This window comes from Micromys minutus (assembly GCF_963924665.1).
Source record: "Micromys minutus genome assembly, chromosome: 1".
NCBI classification, from domain to species: Eukaryota; Metazoa; Chordata; class Mammalia; order Rodentia; family Muridae; genus Micromys; species Micromys minutus.
Window position 1 is genome coordinate 220,885,843 of NC_137969.1, and position 18,213 is coordinate 220,904,055.

Genomic DNA, 18,213 nt, shown 5'->3' on the forward strand with positions numbered 1-18,213 from the left:
TTACTTACTATTTTGAGGAGTGGGCACATTTAAATCTTGATTCTATCTTTCTAGCAACTAAGACCATCGCCAAAAACTTTCTTTCTAAAATTATTTAAATCAAATCAGGAATTCTATAGAATTATTATCTATTTTTTCTATATAGCATCATTACAAGATAGTACGTCTTCTTAGGTCTGCAAGAGATCTGCTCAGAGGGGTGGGCTTATACCTAGTGATAGTTATATGTTTAATAATAACAACAGGAAAAGCATTTTAATAGCAAGAATCTTTCCTAAAGTGGATTTCCTGGAACCATTGTAGATTTTAATCCAAGGCAGACCAGCTCAGGGAGGTCACCTGCTAGTCTTTAGCTTTTTCTAAGGTGGCTCCTGACATTTCGAAATAGCTGATATACCAAAAATAGACTATGAAAGCCTAGAAGACACGGTCCAGACGAGGGAGGGATAATGGTAGCATGACCACTGGTGAGGTGGAGAGCATTTAGGCGCTGTATGTTAGAAGAATGGAGTAACCATTAATAGATGAAAAAGTCTGAAGTCTTCAGCTGAAAGGTTGAACGACCGAGGGGCTCTGCTTTTTTTTGTAGAAATGATAGGTCTGAAGCCCTTTGACCTTGTTGTTCTCAGCATGACTCAAGGCCTTAAGATGTTAGGAGGAAGGCCTAAGCTAAGGACTCACACTGAAGTCTTCAGTTGCTGTTTAAAGTCATGGTGTTGACAGAAAATGCTGAAGGGCTGAGTTTGGATGACAGAGAAATGCAAGCTGTGCCTTCAGGGGTCCTCTGCGGTAAGAGATCGTAGGAGATCGAGGTAATGAGGAAGACGAGGGGCCCTGGGGAGATCAAGAGTGGCTTGGGAGCCTGACCCAGGAGGAGGTGACCATCCTTGTGAGACTCTGCTGGCCAGTGGAGGAGGATTAAGATGTGAGGATGCTGGGATCTCAAGTGTAGTTTAGGTGAAGGAGTATCAAAGGAAAGGTCATGAGGGTGGGTTCCAGGGTGAATTGGAGACAAGGAGGCAGAACCTGAGCTGTTGTAGCTTAGCTTCAGGTGATGGGATTCTTCCGCCAAGATTGGTTTGCGCGATAAACCCTTAGTTGAATGACTCCTTTCTGAATTGAATTGGGAGAGCTTTTTGTACATGAGGTATATGATGTCCCACTGTTTCCTTCCTCCTTGACCCTTCACCCTTAATTGGAGGTCTTGCTTTGTCTAACCACCTATTATATCATGCTCTTCTCTCTCTCTCTCTCTCTCTCTCTCTTTCTCTCTCTCTCTCTCCATACATATGTTCACCAAAGGGGAAAAGTGTATTTATTATACTTAATTAAAATGCCTAATAGTATTCTAGTCTTCATGATGCAGGAATGCATTCCTCTGCTTATTATACAGGAATTCCTTTGTAGTGGAGTGTTTAATTTTGCCATCAATCTCACGAGGACAAATGAAAGCACTCTCCTGACATCCCCCATGTTTTGTTGAATCAACTTGGTTATCGATTGGCTAATACACTTTAAAAAAAAATTCTACTCTCCAGGAAAAAATCATTACTCAGGCTGGATAAGGACCTAGATGGATTTGAAGAAGAAATAGTGCACATAGGAAAAATGGCTAGTTCCCTCCCACAGTTCAAGGACGGCAGTGAGAAAGTCATGATCCAACAGTGTGAAGATACAGCTGCCTTGTGGGAGAATACAAAAGCTTCTGTCGCCGAGAGGTAAGAGAAAAATCCCTTCTCAATCTGAGCATGTGTCTAATGTGTGGCTAACATTCTGAAGTGTTGGTGCTAGAAACCCGAACTCAGGGGCAAACACAGGGCGTCACACTGGTGCTCATAGGCTGTCACACACAGTTCTGGCACCTCCTAACACTGCCAACTTCTGTGACTGGATCCACTTCCTTCCTTGTCACCTCTTTGCTATGGGAAGTCCCTGAGCCACCGTGTGTCTTCGGACTTTTATGGTCCTTTCTCTGCCCCCTCTTCAGCGTGTCCTAAAGCCACCATGAAGCCAGGCTATGGCACACGATCTAGTCTAATTTCATAGGCCATAGAGCCTTCTCTAAGTCTGAGGACTAGTTAGCACCTGGTTATACTGGAAACCAAGTTAACTGCCACATCCGTGCAATTATTTTACTGTCTACAAAGGGCTGAGCTGACAATGAGTGGAATAGAAAATAAGCTCTGATCGTGCTAGTGAGGGGCTGTCTTCCAGCGGGTCTGGTGGTTGATGAATGAAAATACTTTTCATCGCGTTGAGCTATGAATTGTGTATCTCTCCATCCCTTACTTATGCCAGCGGTAATCCTGTATATAACCTCGTATGTCTCTCCAGAGCTTACATGTTCTTGAGAGAATTCAGCAAACACAGCCTCGCAAGGACTTCTTGGACTTGAGTTCCAGTCACAGAGTCACCCTTGTGTTGTTCTTGACAACATGCGATCCTATGTCTCTCCAGAGCTTACCTGTTAACATATGATCCTGTATACCTCTGCAGAGCTTACTCTTGTTAGCATATAATCCTGTATATATCTTTCCAAAGCTTATATGTGTTAACATGCTAACACAATTTAATAAAGGTATGAATCTGGTGGTTATTTATTTACATAGTCTATTTGCTGTGTCATCATTATTGGTAATATGATCAAGCCATTTGGAGAGGGGAAGCCCTTCTGTGACACAGGGGAAGATGTCACAGCATATGCAGTGTTATTTTATTATTCTGTGACACAGGGGAAGATGTTATAGCATATGCAGTGTTATTTTAGTATTCTGTGACACAGGGGAAGATGTCCTAGCATATGCAGTGTTATTTTATTATTCTGTGACACAGGGGAAGATATCCTAGCATATGCAGTGTTATTTTAGGCTGTTTTCCTCCTGTCTTCCTACATAGCCTTGACCAGTGTGGAAGTGTTCTGGAGCTGCTAAGACAATATCAAAATATTAAAAACAATTTGACAGCGTTGATTCAGAAAGAAGAGGGCATCATCTCCCAGCAAGCTTCCTACATGGGAAAGGACAACTTGAAGAAGAAGATAGCTGAGGTGAGCCCTCCTTTGAAAAGAGCGGTCCTGCGTAGTGACATGGCTGATGAGCCCAGCAGTAAAGAGATGTTATGAAAGCAATTGTCTTTGGAACTTGCTTTAAAAGAATTCAGTAGTGACTATTTTACCAAATATTTAGGAATTTATCAGATCTATCACCAAAGTCAAAAAGAAATCAGTTTCCAAGTCGGTACTGGGTTACTTTGGTTTGGGCTTTAGCACCAGGACTGTGGGTCCCAGCCCTGAGGTCCTCCACTGCCCCTCTATAGGACTGTAAAGCACCCTTGCCCCATGGCTTTAACTTAAAGGGAATTTGAACCCTGGTGCAGGCCTGGGAGGTGAGATGGCGGGGAAACCCTCTCTGTTGCTTACAGACAAGGAGCACATTACTCTCCCAGTATTTATTTCCTGTACGGATGTGCCAGCGGAGTCCCCCAGGTGGCCATCTGTGTAATGGCTTCACTAATCCCAGCTCGGATGCTAAGGAGAACAACATCTTTTGAACACTAGATGTCATTATTTTCTATGAATTTACGTGGTTAGGCAGGAATACACCGCACTATTTACTCTACGTCAGAATGATCCCTTTCCCACTGGCTCATGAGCTTTAAGCTGCGGGGCTGTCAATCCATCACGAGCATGTATGACGTGATGCATTTGATTATGAGGGAGTAGTTTTATTAAACTTTCTATTTCCTTTTAAATAGACTTTTAATGAATTAGTTAATTTTGTGTGCATGGGTGTTTACCACTTGTATACCTAGTGCCTGTAAAACAGTGGGTCTTGGCCTGTGAGTTGCAACCCCCTATGGGGGAGAGGCTGGGGCCAGATTGAGCACCCTTTTATCAGGACTCACCTAAGACCATCAGAAAGCACAGATATTCACATTACAAAAATTCATAGCAGTAACAAAATTACAGTTAGGAAGTAGCAACAAAAATTCTTTTATAGTTGGGGTTTGTTACAACATGAGGAGCTGTATAGAGGTATATATACTTACAGTATTCAGAAGGCTGAGAACCACAGCTGTAAGGGCTAGGAGAGGTCCCTTGGACCTAGAGTTACAAGCAGTTGTGAGCCCCCATGTGGGTGCTGAGACTTGAATCAAAGTTCTGACAGTTGAGCTGTCTCTCCAACACCCTAAACTTCCTATTTCTTGAGATCAGCTCAATAGAAGTATTAGATTTTAAACGTTTTGTTTATTTTAGAAATGTAAAGATGTGTTTATTTCATGTGTATGGGTGCTCTGTCTGCATGAATATGTGTGTACCACATGCATGCCTGGTGGCCACAGAGGTCAGAAGGCATTGGATCCCTGGAACTGGATGGTTGAGAGCCATCCTGTAGATGCTGGGAACTGAATCCAGGTCCTCTGCAGGAGTGGTCTGTACTCTTGACCATGGAGCCATTTCTCAATTATTCTTTTGTTTATTATTATTATTATTATTATTATTATTATTATTATTATTATTATTATTATTATTATTTTCTTAATGTATGGGAGTGCATTGTAGATGTCTTTAGACACACCAGAAGAGGGCATCGTTACAGATGGTTGTGAGCCACCATATGGTTGCTGGGAATTGAACTCAGGACCTCTGGAAGAGCAGTCAGTGCTTTTAACCACTGAGCCATCTCTCCAGCCCAGAGCCATTTCTCTGTCTCTAATCAACCAGATTCTTATGAGCAACTTAGCCTTAGAACTAAGTCCCCGTGCTTCAGTGACGTCAGGACTGACAGTCATGGGTCTTGTCTGAGACCCATTTTCTTACACTGTTTCACAGAGCTGACTGACTATTCTAAAGCAACCTCGCTGAGGGCCATTAGTTGTATGATAGTGACTATGTGACTGATTTCGTATCAAACCTAATTGAAGGAGGCCACCGAGATTATAAGGCAGACCATTAGCTGGCTTTACAGACAGTCTGTTTTCCCAGTTCCATCCAGGAGAGGCTGCTCTGAGGTTTACTGGTCTTGAGACCTAGAAGGAGTCTGCCCTAATTTCCCATGCACTTAAACCCTAGATCCTTGGTTGTTGGAGGGTAGCTGGCCAGCAAGGGATGTGTCTCTGCCTCTGTAGTGTTGAGATTATGGGATCTTGGGATTCAGACTCAGTTCCTCCTGGCTATGTGATGAGCACTTCTATTGACTTGAGTTGTCTTTTCAACTCCCTTGCTTGGGGTTTAGAGATAAGATCTCCCTTTGTCACTCAGCAGTCTCACAAGGATGGCCACGTCCTCCTGGCTAAGGCTCAGACTTGAACTCGGCAATCCTCTTACCTCAGGCTCCCAAATGCTAAAATTTCAATAGGTTCTAATTTCATTATTTAAGCTTCTTATATTAAGATAATTCTTTATCCACACGTAACTACATGTCCTAAAGAGTGCCCCTTCACACCCCTTTCTCAGTTTCTCCAGTGATAAAATCACCAGGACAATCATAAGTTCAAGCCCAACCTCAAGTCTTTAACCAGACTGTCCAAAAGTAACCCAGTGTGACATAAAGGTACATTTGCCTTGTATGCATGAGGCTTTGGGTTTGACTCCAGTACCTCCTCCGAAGCTCCAAAACAAGAATTTTAAAAATAGATACATGTTTTCTAGTGCAGAGAAGGAGGAAAATTGAGCAAAGATTATGACTAAAATAATAGGATTCTAACAATCGCCTGTTGGGAAAGCCGAACAGTTGCAGTGGTGTTATGATCTGTTTTGTTTATTTTCCATTTGTTTACTTAGAGTGAGATCGCACAGATGTCACAGAGTGTAGGATAACGTGCAGAAGGGCAGTCACTGTCTTTTCCATGGGGTCCTGGGAATTAAACCCAAGGCTGTGAGGCTTAGCAGCAATGACCTTTACCCAACTAATCCATTCTGCTGGCCCTTGTGATCATTTTTTTTGGGGGGGGAGAGGTTGAATAATAAAGAAATAGAATTGTTCTTCCAGTTGCCTCTCTCTGTATATATGTTTTGAATATATATCTTTTGTTTTTTTTTTTTTTCCTTTTTACAGATTGAAACTGTCAAAGAAGAATTTAGCAACCATTTAGAAGTTGTAGACAAGATAAATCAGATTTGTAAAAACCTACAATATCATCTGAATAAAATGAAAACCTTTGAAGACCCCCCTTTTGAAAAAGAGGCTAATGCTATTGTGGATAGATGGCTTGATGTATGTGATCAATTAACTAACTAAAAATTATGTTTCATAACAAATTGATATTTAGGGAGAATGTCCTTAGGATCCTCATCATACTGAAAATTTAAGTTGTTATTTTTTTATATAAATATTTTTTTTTTACTTTTTTGTAAAAATTGTAACATAATAACTTAGGAATTAATACCATCTCAGAGTTAGACATTACTAACAAATAGGACTTTAGTCTTTAATATTGTGTGTGTATGTGTGTGTGTGCGCATCAAGCATGATTGTGTAAACCTGTAAGCTCAGCACTTGGGAAGTAGCAATAAAAAGATAATAAGTTGAAGGCTAGTCTGAGCTTGATGACAGCCTGTCTCAAAAAAATAAAAATAACCATGCAAGGGTTTGCACTGTTACTACAAGTACTTGGGTGTCACAAGGCATATTGACTCTATGAATTCAATGCTAGCCTGGTCTACATAGAGTTTCAAGTCAGCCAAGGCTTCACAGTGAGTCTTTGTCTCCAAAAAAAGCAAAACTTTAAAAATTGTAGTCAATATATTGAAAATAAATTAGTCTACATGAACTTTCATGGAGGATTTTAATATTTAACTGTACACTTGGTGCATTTGTAGTTTAATTTGATATTCTTATGAGTTACAAGCTAAGTTATCTGTATTTTTTGTTTAATCAGATAATTTAATTAATTAATCAATTAATTGAGACAGGGCCTTGCTATGTAGCACAGGCTAGGTTTTAACTTACTAGGAAGCCCAGGATGGCCCCGGACTTGTACTGAGACTCCTGCCTCATTTTCTTCAGTGCCTGGATTAGAGCCATGCACCACTGTGTCCTTCTTGGGACAGGGCCTTATGTAGGATAACCTGGCCTTGATCTTCCAGTGATCTCCCAGAGTTGCTTTGAATTACATACACGCTATAGCAAATCTGCTGAGATTTTTTTTAAAGAGATAGGTCAATATACAAAATATACAAACGTAATATGCAAAAGTAATTTTTTTGTTGATGAATCAGACAATTAGCTGAGGTGGGAGAGGGGGGTTGGGAGAAGGAGCACCTTCATGTAGGCAAGGGGAGGGGGAGGGGAGATGGGAGTGTGGGAAGAACAGGGATAGCATTTGAAATGTAAATGCAAAGAATATCCAATAAAAAAAAGAAAAAAATGATTTCAAAACAAGTGAATGAAACAACGTTCTCCACACGGGTGTCCATTAATTTCTATTTACAATCATCTGTAGATAAATGAGAAGACAGAAGAATACGGTGAAAATCTTGGCCGAGCACTGGCCTTGTGGGACAAACTTTTCAACATAAAGAACAACATTGACGAGTGGACTGAAAAGATCCTTGGGAAAGCAGAATCCCAGGAGCTGACTGAGGAGGAGAGAGAAAGGCTGAAGGTAACTCAGCCGGGAGAAGACAGCTGCCTTCTACATGCTGTTATCACTTTAATGTTGCCTTTGCTTTTTTTTTCATCAGAGTAGAATAATCACACTGAAACTATGTATTTCTTTCTCTTTCCCCTGAGAGGGTTCTCAACTCCATTGATTGCTCTGTACAATCCAGGCAAATATTTGCATGTACTGTTGGATTGGGGTTCACAGACTACCAAGGGCTCTGTAGACACAATGACTTTGGGTGAGGAAAGGTTCCAATATGAAGAAAGCAGATTTTTTTTTAAAAACGATGCTCTCAATTTGGCCTTGGAAAGACACTGAGTTACCTTTTTTGATACAGGAAGAATTGTTTCTGTTGTGCCTGAGTGTAGTTCAGAGGTACAGTGCCTCTCTGATATGCCTGAGGCTCTGAGTTTAGAGTTAACGCCACAGTTGGGAATTCTTTCTAGCGGCTTATTTGTTTAATGTCATTAATTTGCACAAGGCCTTTCTAGATTGGAAAATATCTAAATACTGGCAGTTAAATGTGATTCGCTATAATCCATAATAATAATAATAATAATAATAACAACAACAACAACAATAATAATAATATAGGTATGTATTTATCTAAAGCTTTGAATCTCATCTCTCAACTTCTTACTTTTTATTTAAATTTTAATTCATGTATTTTTCTACATGTTGGGAATAGTTTTTAAAATGTAAGGTTGGTTTCCAGTTTACTGAACAGTTGGAATGGGTATAAGATTGTCATCTCTAAGGGTTTTTAGATGTGTCTTAAAATATAGGTTATTTGAAAATGTGAAATCAAGAGCTATAAACAACCAGCCTGTGAGCCAGATTCCAAGGGTTCACATGCTCATTCAGAATTTGTATATGCACAGCCTAGGTACTGGCCTTGAAAATCAGCCATGTAAGCAGCCTCTTGGCACAAGCCTTACTCCAACCTATTGTCTTGATAGGAAACTCTTCCCTTGGCTGTCATTTGCCTTACTCCTAAGGCATTTGGGTTTGTTATTCTTCAGACCATTATAAAGACAAAGGATTAGGAGAAATTCAAGGGCACCTTCAAGTTTCTTTACAATGACAAGGGTAATCATAAGCTCCCCAAAGTAGGATTGAAATAAAGATATTTTTCTTTAAAACCTTCTATTTTAGGAAGAGTTAAAAGTCCATGAGGAGCAAACTGCAGAATTTTCTAGAAGAGTGGCTGACATACAGTTGTTGCTTCAGAGTAATGAGAAACCACTTGAACTGCAGGTATGGTCATTTGAATTCAGGTCTCAATTTGAGAGATTTTCTATCCCTTCGATAATGGCATCCGTAATCTACACATTCTAAATTTAAATAAAAAGTAAAATTAGAATGATTACTTATTTGTGCTCTATTAAAAATTTAAGAATCTGCATAGGCAGTCATGTGGACCACATTCAGCATAATAATATGCATTTGAATTCCCTTTCTTCCTGTACTTTCTTACATGCCTGCCATGTGGAGGAGAAATGATAACACATGGAGTGACTAACATTGCTGTGTGTGTGTGTGTGTGTGTGTGTGTGTGTGTGTGTGTGTGTGTAGGGAGGAGAACCTGTCTTGAGTAGGGTCATTGAAATTGCCTCAAGGATGATTTTTTTTCCTGTTGTGTGAGGAGATTTATCTCACTTTCACTTGGCTGAAGGGGTGTAGTACTGACACACGAGCTCCTGGGCAGGCCTCTTGGGTGGCCCGTATCTCTACGGCCTATTGGTTTTATGATCCTGGGCAAGTTACTTAGCCTTCTTCAGTCTGCATGTGAAGTGCTCACACCTGCTGAACACTCAAAAAAGTCATCCGTGCCAGCCAGTGAAGTGGGGCACACCTGGAATCCCCACACTGGGGAGGCTGAGGCAGGAGGATCATGAGTTGGAGACTAGTGAGAAACTGTCTCTAAACAAAACAAAGCTGTTAATGTTCTCTATACATTTTAACTGCATTTATGTGTTTGGAAATAGGTTTTCTCTCATGAGCTCCATAACATTTCAGTTTGCATGTTGGATACAATTTATTTGGGAAGAAGGATCCCAATTACTCTCTTAAAAAAGGCTGATTTCTGGTTGTTTTTTTTTTTTTTTTCATATAGTTCTTGTTTCTTTTTGTTTTTTGTTGTTGTTGTTTATTTGTTTGCTTGCTTGCTTGTTGGTTGGTTTTTGTTTGGCTTGGTTTGGTTTTGAGACAGGGTTTCTCTGTGTATGCCTCGCTGACCTGGGGCATACACAGAGACCAGGCTAGCTTTGGAGGTCTGCCTAACTCTCCCAAATGCAGGGGTCAAAGGTGAGCACACTACTACACCCAGCCTTAGTATAGTAGTGTGCTTGCTTCTTTCAAGGCAGCCATATAGAACGATGTGATAAGAATCTTTCTCACTCTGAGACACACTGCCGATCTGTTCTGTAACCATTGCCTGAGGTATGCCGAAACAGGCTCCTCACTGTGTGTGTCGTGTCCTGTGTTTGCTGATTTCAGGTCATGGAGTCCTCCGTCCTGAGCAAGATGAAAGATGTAAAAACACATGTTCCAGGAGAATTCGACAGCTATGTGCCCAGTGGAAACACAGCTGAGCTGAGAGAGGATCTGGCCCAGGCCAAGACCCAGATGGGGATGACAGAGTCTCTCCTGAATGCCTTGTCTCCCTCCGATAGCCTGGAGATCTTCACGAAGCTTGAGGTACCACCCAAAATATATATGGGGGTGCTAGTGATTAGACTTAGTTAGGCAAGCGCTCCTTCCTAACACTGAGACCTCTCTTAACACTTTTGTTTATCTTGGCCTTGTGCAGTTAGTGAAAATGGCAGCAGGGGCGGGTTGGGGAGGGAGAGCTGAGGGTGGGTATTATGGGCCAGTGAGATAGCTCAGCAAGTCCCTTGAACCCACATGACATTTCACATGTGTCCACATGCCCACAATGGCACCAACACACACATCAAATAAATAAGTGTGAAAAAGTAAATGCTATCGTACTATAAGTTGGATATGAAGTAGAAAGCAGACTTACTCAACTGAAAGTTGATTGGGCGTATAAAAATAATGAAAACCTCTGCACGGGGGAGATGGCTCAGTTGTCAGTGTCCTTGCCATGTAAGTGGGAGGACCTGGGTTTGGATCCCTAGCGTCCATGTTTTTTTTTTTTTAAAGCCAAACATTGTAACCTTAGTACAGGGGGTGCTAAGACAAAGGAATTACTGGCCAGCTAACCAACCAATCAATGAGCTACAAGTACAGTGATCTCAATAAAAATACATTAATAATAACAACAACAATAATAATAACAACCACAACAACAATAACAATGTGGAGAATAATCAAGGAAGAAGACATTTGAGGTTGACCTGTGGCTTCTACACACACTTCTTCTACACACATGTATGTATGAACCAGTACATACATGTATACACAGACGTGTGTAATTAGGAGCTCATGAGCTTTGGTGGAAGTGAGCCGGTTTGAGGATGCAGTGACTGGTTTATTCTGTATGCAGGAAATCCAGCAGCAGATCTTCCAGCAGAAGCACAGTATGACGGTCCTGGAAAACCAAATAGGGTGCCTCACTCCAGAGCTCTCCGAACTGAAAAGACAGTACGCAAGTGTCAGCAATTTATTTAATACCAAAAAGAGCGCTCTGCAGGATCACTTTGTCACGCTCTTGAACGGTGAGCATGAAGTGTCTCTAACTTTGTTTCTGGCAATCCTGAAATATGAACATGGAAATAACACTGTGGGCCCAAAGGCTGATCTAAACTCAACTTCCAGAAAGCTTGCACAGACCGTTTTTAAAGGAATAACATTTGGATAAATTCTTTGGGGGAAGCACTGTTAATGCCTGGTATAATTAATATCGATTTTATTCAGGGCTTAAGTCTCTGTTTTGTGATCACTGGGACCATGTGGTCACTCTGTGTGTGTCTGTGAGCACTCTGCCTCTGCTGATGTCTTTGGATGTTGTACTGGTTGGTTTTGTGTGTCAACTTGACACAAGCTGGAGTTACCACAGAGAAAGGAGCCTTAGTTGAGGAAATGCCTCCATTGAGATCCATCTGTAAGGCATTTTCTCAACTAGTGATCAAGGGGGGAGGGCCCAGCCCATTGTGGGTGGTTCCATCCCTGGGCTGGTAGACCTGGGTTCTATAAGAATACAAGCTGAGCAAGGCAGGGGAAGCAAGCCAGTAAGTGACATCCCTCCATGGCCTCTGCATCAGCTCCTGCTTCCTGACCTGCTTGAGTTCCAGTCCTGACTTCCTTTGGTGATGAACAGCAATGTGGAAGTGTAAGCTGAATAAACCCTTTCCTCCACAACTTGCTTCTTGGTCATGATGTTTTGTGCAGGAATAGAAACCCTGACTAAGACAGATGTCCTGTGTGCTTAGAAAGGTGTTTGTGCAAAAAGTAGACCAGATTGCTCTCTGTGCTCCACTGGTCCTCAGCACTGGCTTTGAGAATGTGTCGTGGTTTTGGCCACTGCTGTGGGAAGCAAGTTCCCATTCTCTAGTCAAGTATATGAATTATACATGGAAGAATACATGGAAGGTTTTTTTCTTTCTTCTACAGAGCAGTGTAAGAACTTTAACGACTGGTTCAGCAACATCAAAGCAAATCTTAAGGAGTGTTTTGAACCACCGGAAACAAAACCGAGCATGGAACAAAAGCTGCAAAAACTTTCTGTAAGACACAGATGCCAAAAACTTATCAAGACTAAAATGTTTATGAGAAATCTTTCTATGTTGTCTGGGCTGACCCTGAGTCCCTGTGTTTACCGGAGTCTCCCACCTCTGGCCGCAGTAGCTGGGGCTTCTGACCTTGTTTAGATGGCTCTAGGCACTTCCCCCTCCCCTAGCCTCAGAGATAGCAATGTTCTTGGATACTCAAGGCCTTTTTATACAGTGTTTTCCCATGTGACTATTGCTGTCCTGTCTTCTAATTCATTGCTTGACGGGGACCCAATTCCTCTGCTGATGTCCTGTGAAAGGAGTTTGCGCAGAAAACATGCGCCCCCCCCCGCCCCCTTAACTGGCCACCAGCACCGGGTTTCAGAACATAGCATTGCATCAGCACTTTTACATTTGCTCATTTCGTGGGCCTCGGAAATTGATGCCTAGACCTTGAAACATGAACACTGGGATGGGGGGCATCTGGGAAAAGGTAGATAAAGAATAATCTGTTCAGATCACATCTGGATTGCCAGAAGGAGAATGTTTTTTATAAGAACTGACGCATTACCCAGAAAGGAGATGTTAGCTTTCCCCATCTTGTTCCCATGCGAGCGTTGTAGTATTTCGGTATGATTGCTTGACACAGGCCTCAGAAAGTCAGGTGCAAATACACACACACACACACACATACACACACACAGACACACCTCCATTCTAGAACTATTGGAAATGATCTGTCATTGGAGTCAGCCATGATGTCCTACCCCAAGGGCATGGCAGATGCATTTTGACTTCACTGTAGCTGACTTTTTGTATTTCTTCAGGATTTCCTGACTGTTGGAGGAGGCAGTAGTAAAATCCAGCAGGTGGGGACGGTTCTACAGCATGTGAAGATGCTCTTACCCAAAGCTCACGTGAAAGAGCTCGACAGCTGGCTCAGGAGTCAAGAAGTGGAGCTAGAAAACATGGAATCCATATGCCAGGCCCGAGCAGGGGAGCTGAATACTGCCCTTCAGCAGCTACTGAGGTGGGATACTGTGCTAGTGCTTCCAAGTTCACTACTGGGTGTGCTACAGATGCCAGGACAGCCAGTGCTTTCTAATTTCCAGCTGAAATACATACAGTTAGTTTCTTGCTGCCTCTTGGGAACTGGTTCAAGGGACCCCTGTGGTTGCTCAAGTCCTTTCTGAAAATTGTGTGTTATTTGCAATACTTGATGCATATCCTTCCATGTCCTTCCTTTATAACAGCGGGCTCGATGTAAAAGCTAAATAAAATAAACAGTATCATGCGGTATATTTAAGGTCAATTTCCTGCATTTGTTTGCTTCTTTGCCTTCATGAATATAGGCGATAATTATCTAGGTTTGGGTGTGTATCAAGTTAAGGTGTTTGTTTGTTTTAAATAAGCAGTAAAGATCTAGTTGCCCTATTACCCTCTGGTTTCTGCCTAGTCATATTTTCTTATATTGTATTCTGATCTGGGAATTGGCCTTGTAGATTGGATGAAGATTGTAGAAGCCTAAGTAAGTGGTTGACTAATCAAGAGGAGAATTGGAAAGAAATGGAAGCATCTGGAGAGAGAACGGATCTGTTTTCCCAAGTGTTAGCTAGGAAGAGGTATGGTAGTCCTCACTGAAATGAATTGTTTCAGAGTGTGCTTTCTCTGCTGGGCTCCAATAAACTGTCAATGGTATTTGGAAATTACAGGGAGCAGTTCGAGACTGTGGCCCAGCTGAGTGACTCTCTGAAGGAGCATGGGCTCACCGAGGGAGAAGAGACAATCAAAGAATCAACACATCTGATTGATAGATACCAGGCTTTATTGAGACACTTACATGAAATTGAGGAAGAGGATAACTTACCAGCTGCCGAAGATCAGAGCTTTAATGATCTTGCACATGATGTAATTCACTGGATAAAGGAGATTAAAGAGTCCCTCATGGCTTTGAATTCCTCAGAAGGCAAAATGCCACTCGAAGAAAGAATCCAAAAAATAAAGGTATAACCGTGGAAACCAAATTTGAGAGGTCAGAGTGAACTCTCATTCTGAAAAGCTTCAGAGGAGAACTACAAAGATTTCTTTCTAATAGAAAATAAGACCAGGGCCGGGTGGTTGAAGAAATTCAGATCGCTGAGCTTACAAAAAAGAAGGGTGGTGATGGGTCTAAAATTAATTTAATGCATATGAAAAAGGAAAAGTACATTCTTCTCTCCCAAGAGGCCAGGTCTTCATCCTCCCGTGTACCAGATGGAAATAAAGGTCCTACTTAGAGCACAGCAGGCAGGAGTCTGAGAGGAGACAAAGTTATCTATGTCCAGAGAGCTGAAGACTGAACAAGAAGGGTGGGAGTAGAGAGGACTCTTGGGAGTAGGAAACTCTGCTGATAAAGCATCACTGGCTGCACAGAGAGTTATGGGGTGAGGCTGGGGATTCTCTAGAGCTTTGACTTCATCCAAGAGAGGAGTCTGTAGGTATGACAGGGATAGCATGCAGGTGTGTACTGGAATCACATTGGCGGGGCATCATGGCAGAAAGCAGTGAGTAGTGAGCCACAGGGTGGCTAAGGATGAGCATTCAGAATCACTGCCGTACATCTCCAGACTCGGTTTCGCCAGGGTGAGGCCTGAGTGGTTACTTCCAAGACAAGTACTCAGTTGTAACAAAGCAAAGGAGGGGCAGAGAGCTGGGAACTAGCCCTGGAGAAAAGAGCTCACAGGAAGGACACGAGTCTCTTAGATATGTAAACATATGTGTTCAGTTCGTTACCTCTGGCTCCCCATGGGAAGTGGCCAGGAAGGGGGACTTGTCAGGGCTTTTGAAAATCAGGGGAGAGTAGGAATACAGTTAGTTCAAACCAACACTTCTTTATTAAGCATCAACTGTGTACACTGTGAAGGAGGGAGGTGTCTTTAACTTTGGCATATATATAAAATGAAAGGGTTATCACTAAATAGACTATAGTTGGCATCATGGTAGAAGCCTGACAAAAAAGATTTCATATCTGATATCTGGGAGTAATTCAGATGAAGTTATAGAACCTTCTTAATTCCAGGAAATCATTGCCCTGAAGCCTGAAGGAGATGCTAAAATCCAGATGGTCAGGAGACAAGCAGAACACTGTGAGACCCCTCTGGCTCAGGAGACCCTTACGGACCTCAGCAACCAGTGGGACAGCACGCTTCATCTAGCTAACACATACCTAAGGTAAATGCTGGCTGGTTTCCTTGCCCAGAAAAACCATAAGTGTTTTTCCTGCCATCTGGGTTTGGACAAGATATCTTCTGGCAAGAAGTCTGTGAGGGGCGGCCACAGTGGAGTAGTTCGGCTTAGGAGACTCTGTGGCACTGTTAAGGCTGATTGATGCCTTGACCTCTTTCCTCCCTGCTTGTCCCTGTGCTCATGCCTTCCCTTGATAACCTCCACATGGGAAGACTGCAGAGTAATGAATCCTTTTAAATCTTAGTCTAAGAAATTCTTATGTGTAAACATTGATAAATATAGGATGAATCCTATAAACATATTTCTGGTGAAGATTCTCTTTTCTGTTGCAAAATGGGGTGTGTGCGTGTGTGTGTGTGTGTGTGTGTGTGTGTGTGTGTATGTAAATGCCAGTATGTGTGTGCCACAACGCACATGTGGAGCTTACAGGATTCCTTCTATCCAGATTGCTCTTTCCACCATGTGGATCCTAGGATTGAACTTGAGTCATCAAGCTTGGCTGCAAGCCCCTTTACCCTTTGAGCCATATAACTAGTTTCTCGTGTGAAGATTCTTCTTCATATCATAGCTTTAAAAGCACTATATCAAATTTTTATTATGGAGAATCTTGTGTATTGCATTTTCATTACATTGACCTCCTATTCCTCCCCACCTCCTCCCAAATCCACCCTTCCCTTGCCTATTCTTTCTCAATTTTGTGCCTTTTCCCCCCTTCTTTTTTAAAAAAGAGACCTCCAGAATTCTTGGCCACCCACATGCTGGTGGGTATGAGATTATCCACTGGAGGGAAGTACACCTACCAGGATCTACCCCCTGCAAGAAAACTGACTCTCCCTTTCTAACAACCATTATTAGCTGTCAACAGCTCTTCATTTGGAGGAGGGGTTCATGAGCTCCTCCCCTTTTGTGCTAGACTATGACCTGACTTAATCTTGTGCTGGCAACCACTGCTGCCACCGCTGTTGCTGCCGCCACCGCCAGGAGCTCCAGGGTGCAGGAGTTTGTCATGTCTAGAAGAAGCTGTTTCATTTGGCCTGGCTTGACCACTGGCTCTTATAATCATTCTGTTCCTATTCCTGTAATGGTTCCTGAGCCTTTGATGACTATCATATCTTAAACAGAACATTTCTTATTTGGAACTGAATCCAAGTTGAACACTTTGTGTGTGCATGTTTGTTTATGTGTGCAGGTCAGAGGTCAACTTCAGATGGTGGTCTTGGGCATGTCTACCTTGTTTTTTGAGTCAGCCTTTCTCACTGGCCTGGAATTGTCAAGTAGGCTAGGCTGGCTGGCCAGTCAGCTCTAGGCATCCCCCTCTTTTCTCCCCTCTAACACAGTGGTTATAAATTTGTACTACCATACTTTAATTTCCTTTTTCTTTTCTTAACATTGGGTTCTAAGGATTGAATTCAGACCTTTGTGCCTGCCAAGCAGGCCCTTGACCTGCCTTCCCTCTCTCCAGCCACTTGTTTTAGTTTTATATAAGTATAAAATAGGATGCTATAGGAATTGATAAACATTGCTAGGACTAGTTTAAAGCCAAACATAATTTTGTAACAAATATTAATTGTGTAACAAAATTTATCCCTAAGTAATACTCAATTTCTGGGCTGAGGAAGCTTAGTGCTGTTTAAAGGGTTAGAGTGTTAACTGCGGTCCTTGGAAATAATATGCATTCGGATTACTTTAATGCCACTTATGAATAACGTATGTTGAATGCAGAATACCAAGTTCTCCTTCATTTTGCTTAATGCCGTTACTTTTTCAAACTCTTTTTGCAACATTCAGCCATCAAGAAAAGCTGGTACTAGAAGGAGAGAAGTATTTGCAGAGTAAGGAGGACCTGAGGCTGATGCTCACAGAACTGAAGAAGCAGCAAGAAGCAGGCTTTGCTCTACAGCCTGGCTTGCCAGAGAAGCAAGCCCAGTTAAAAATTTATAAGAAATTCCTCCAGAAAGCCCAAGATTTGACATCCTTGCTAGAGGAGCTAAAATCTCAGGGCAATTACCTCTTGGAGTGCACGAAAAATCCCAGCTTCAGTGAGGAGCCGTGGCTGGAAGTGAAGCACCTGCATGAGAGCCTTCTCCAGCAGCTCCAGGTGAGACGGAGGAGCAGATGAAACCCTTGCCATGGGGACTGTGCCTTGACTGTGCCTGTGACAGCCAAGACACGAGGTTCTTCAGCAGAGCTAGTGCTTAGATGTTGCTTTTTTGCTGAACCCAAGGCTTTCAGTGGGTGTCAGTTGTACATGAAAATGCCAACTCTCCCCCATCACTTTTAAGAAAGAAGGTCATTGTGTATGGATTATGGTACTATTTCCTATTGTTGAAATTCCCCTCTTCAGTAGTCAGATAGTTAAAGTTTCTTAGGAATCTCTATGAAGATAGATATGTGGGCATTATTCACCCATCCATCTGTCCATCTATCCATCCATCCATGCACCCATCCATCCGTCCGTCCATCCATCCGTCCGTCCGTCCGTCCGTCCATCCATCCGTCCATCCATCTACCCATCCATCCATCCGTCCGTCCGTCCATCCATCCATCCATCCATCCATCCATCCATCCTTCCATCAACTCATCTCCCTATGGACCTATTTATTCATCTACTCGCCTACCTCCCTCTCCATCCATCTATTCGTCCACTCACCCACTTGTCAAATTTATCTCTCAACAGATGCATCCACTCATCCACCCACCCACCACT

The 18,213-nt window shown here is 42.3% G+C and overlaps 1 protein-coding gene across 1 annotated transcript in view; it reads left to right on the forward strand.

Annotated features, from left to right (window-relative positions):
* Window positions 1-18,213, forward strand: part of SYNE2 (spectrin repeat containing nuclear envelope protein 2) — a 259,839-nt gene that overhangs the window by 83,475 nt on the left and 158,151 nt on the right. The window contains exons 31-43 of the mRNA XM_080930654.1: window positions 1,539-1,718; window positions 2,896-3,046; window positions 6,057-6,215; window positions 7,444-7,605; window positions 8,761-8,862; window positions 10,105-10,305; window positions 11,117-11,288; window positions 12,184-12,296; window positions 13,109-13,311; window positions 13,784-13,903; window positions 13,994-14,285; window positions 15,340-15,491; window positions 17,295-17,604. Coding sequence (XP_080786780.1) covers window positions 1,539-1,718; window positions 2,896-3,046; window positions 6,057-6,215; window positions 7,444-7,605; window positions 8,761-8,862; window positions 10,105-10,305; window positions 11,117-11,288; window positions 12,184-12,296; window positions 13,109-13,311; window positions 13,784-13,903; window positions 13,994-14,285; window positions 15,340-15,491; window positions 17,295-17,604 — 2,317 coding nt within the window. The remainder of the gene's footprint in view (window positions 1-1,538; window positions 1,719-2,895; window positions 3,047-6,056; window positions 6,216-7,443; window positions 7,606-8,760; window positions 8,863-10,104; window positions 10,306-11,116; window positions 11,289-12,183; window positions 12,297-13,108; window positions 13,312-13,783; window positions 13,904-13,993; window positions 14,286-15,339; window positions 15,492-17,294; window positions 17,605-18,213) is intronic.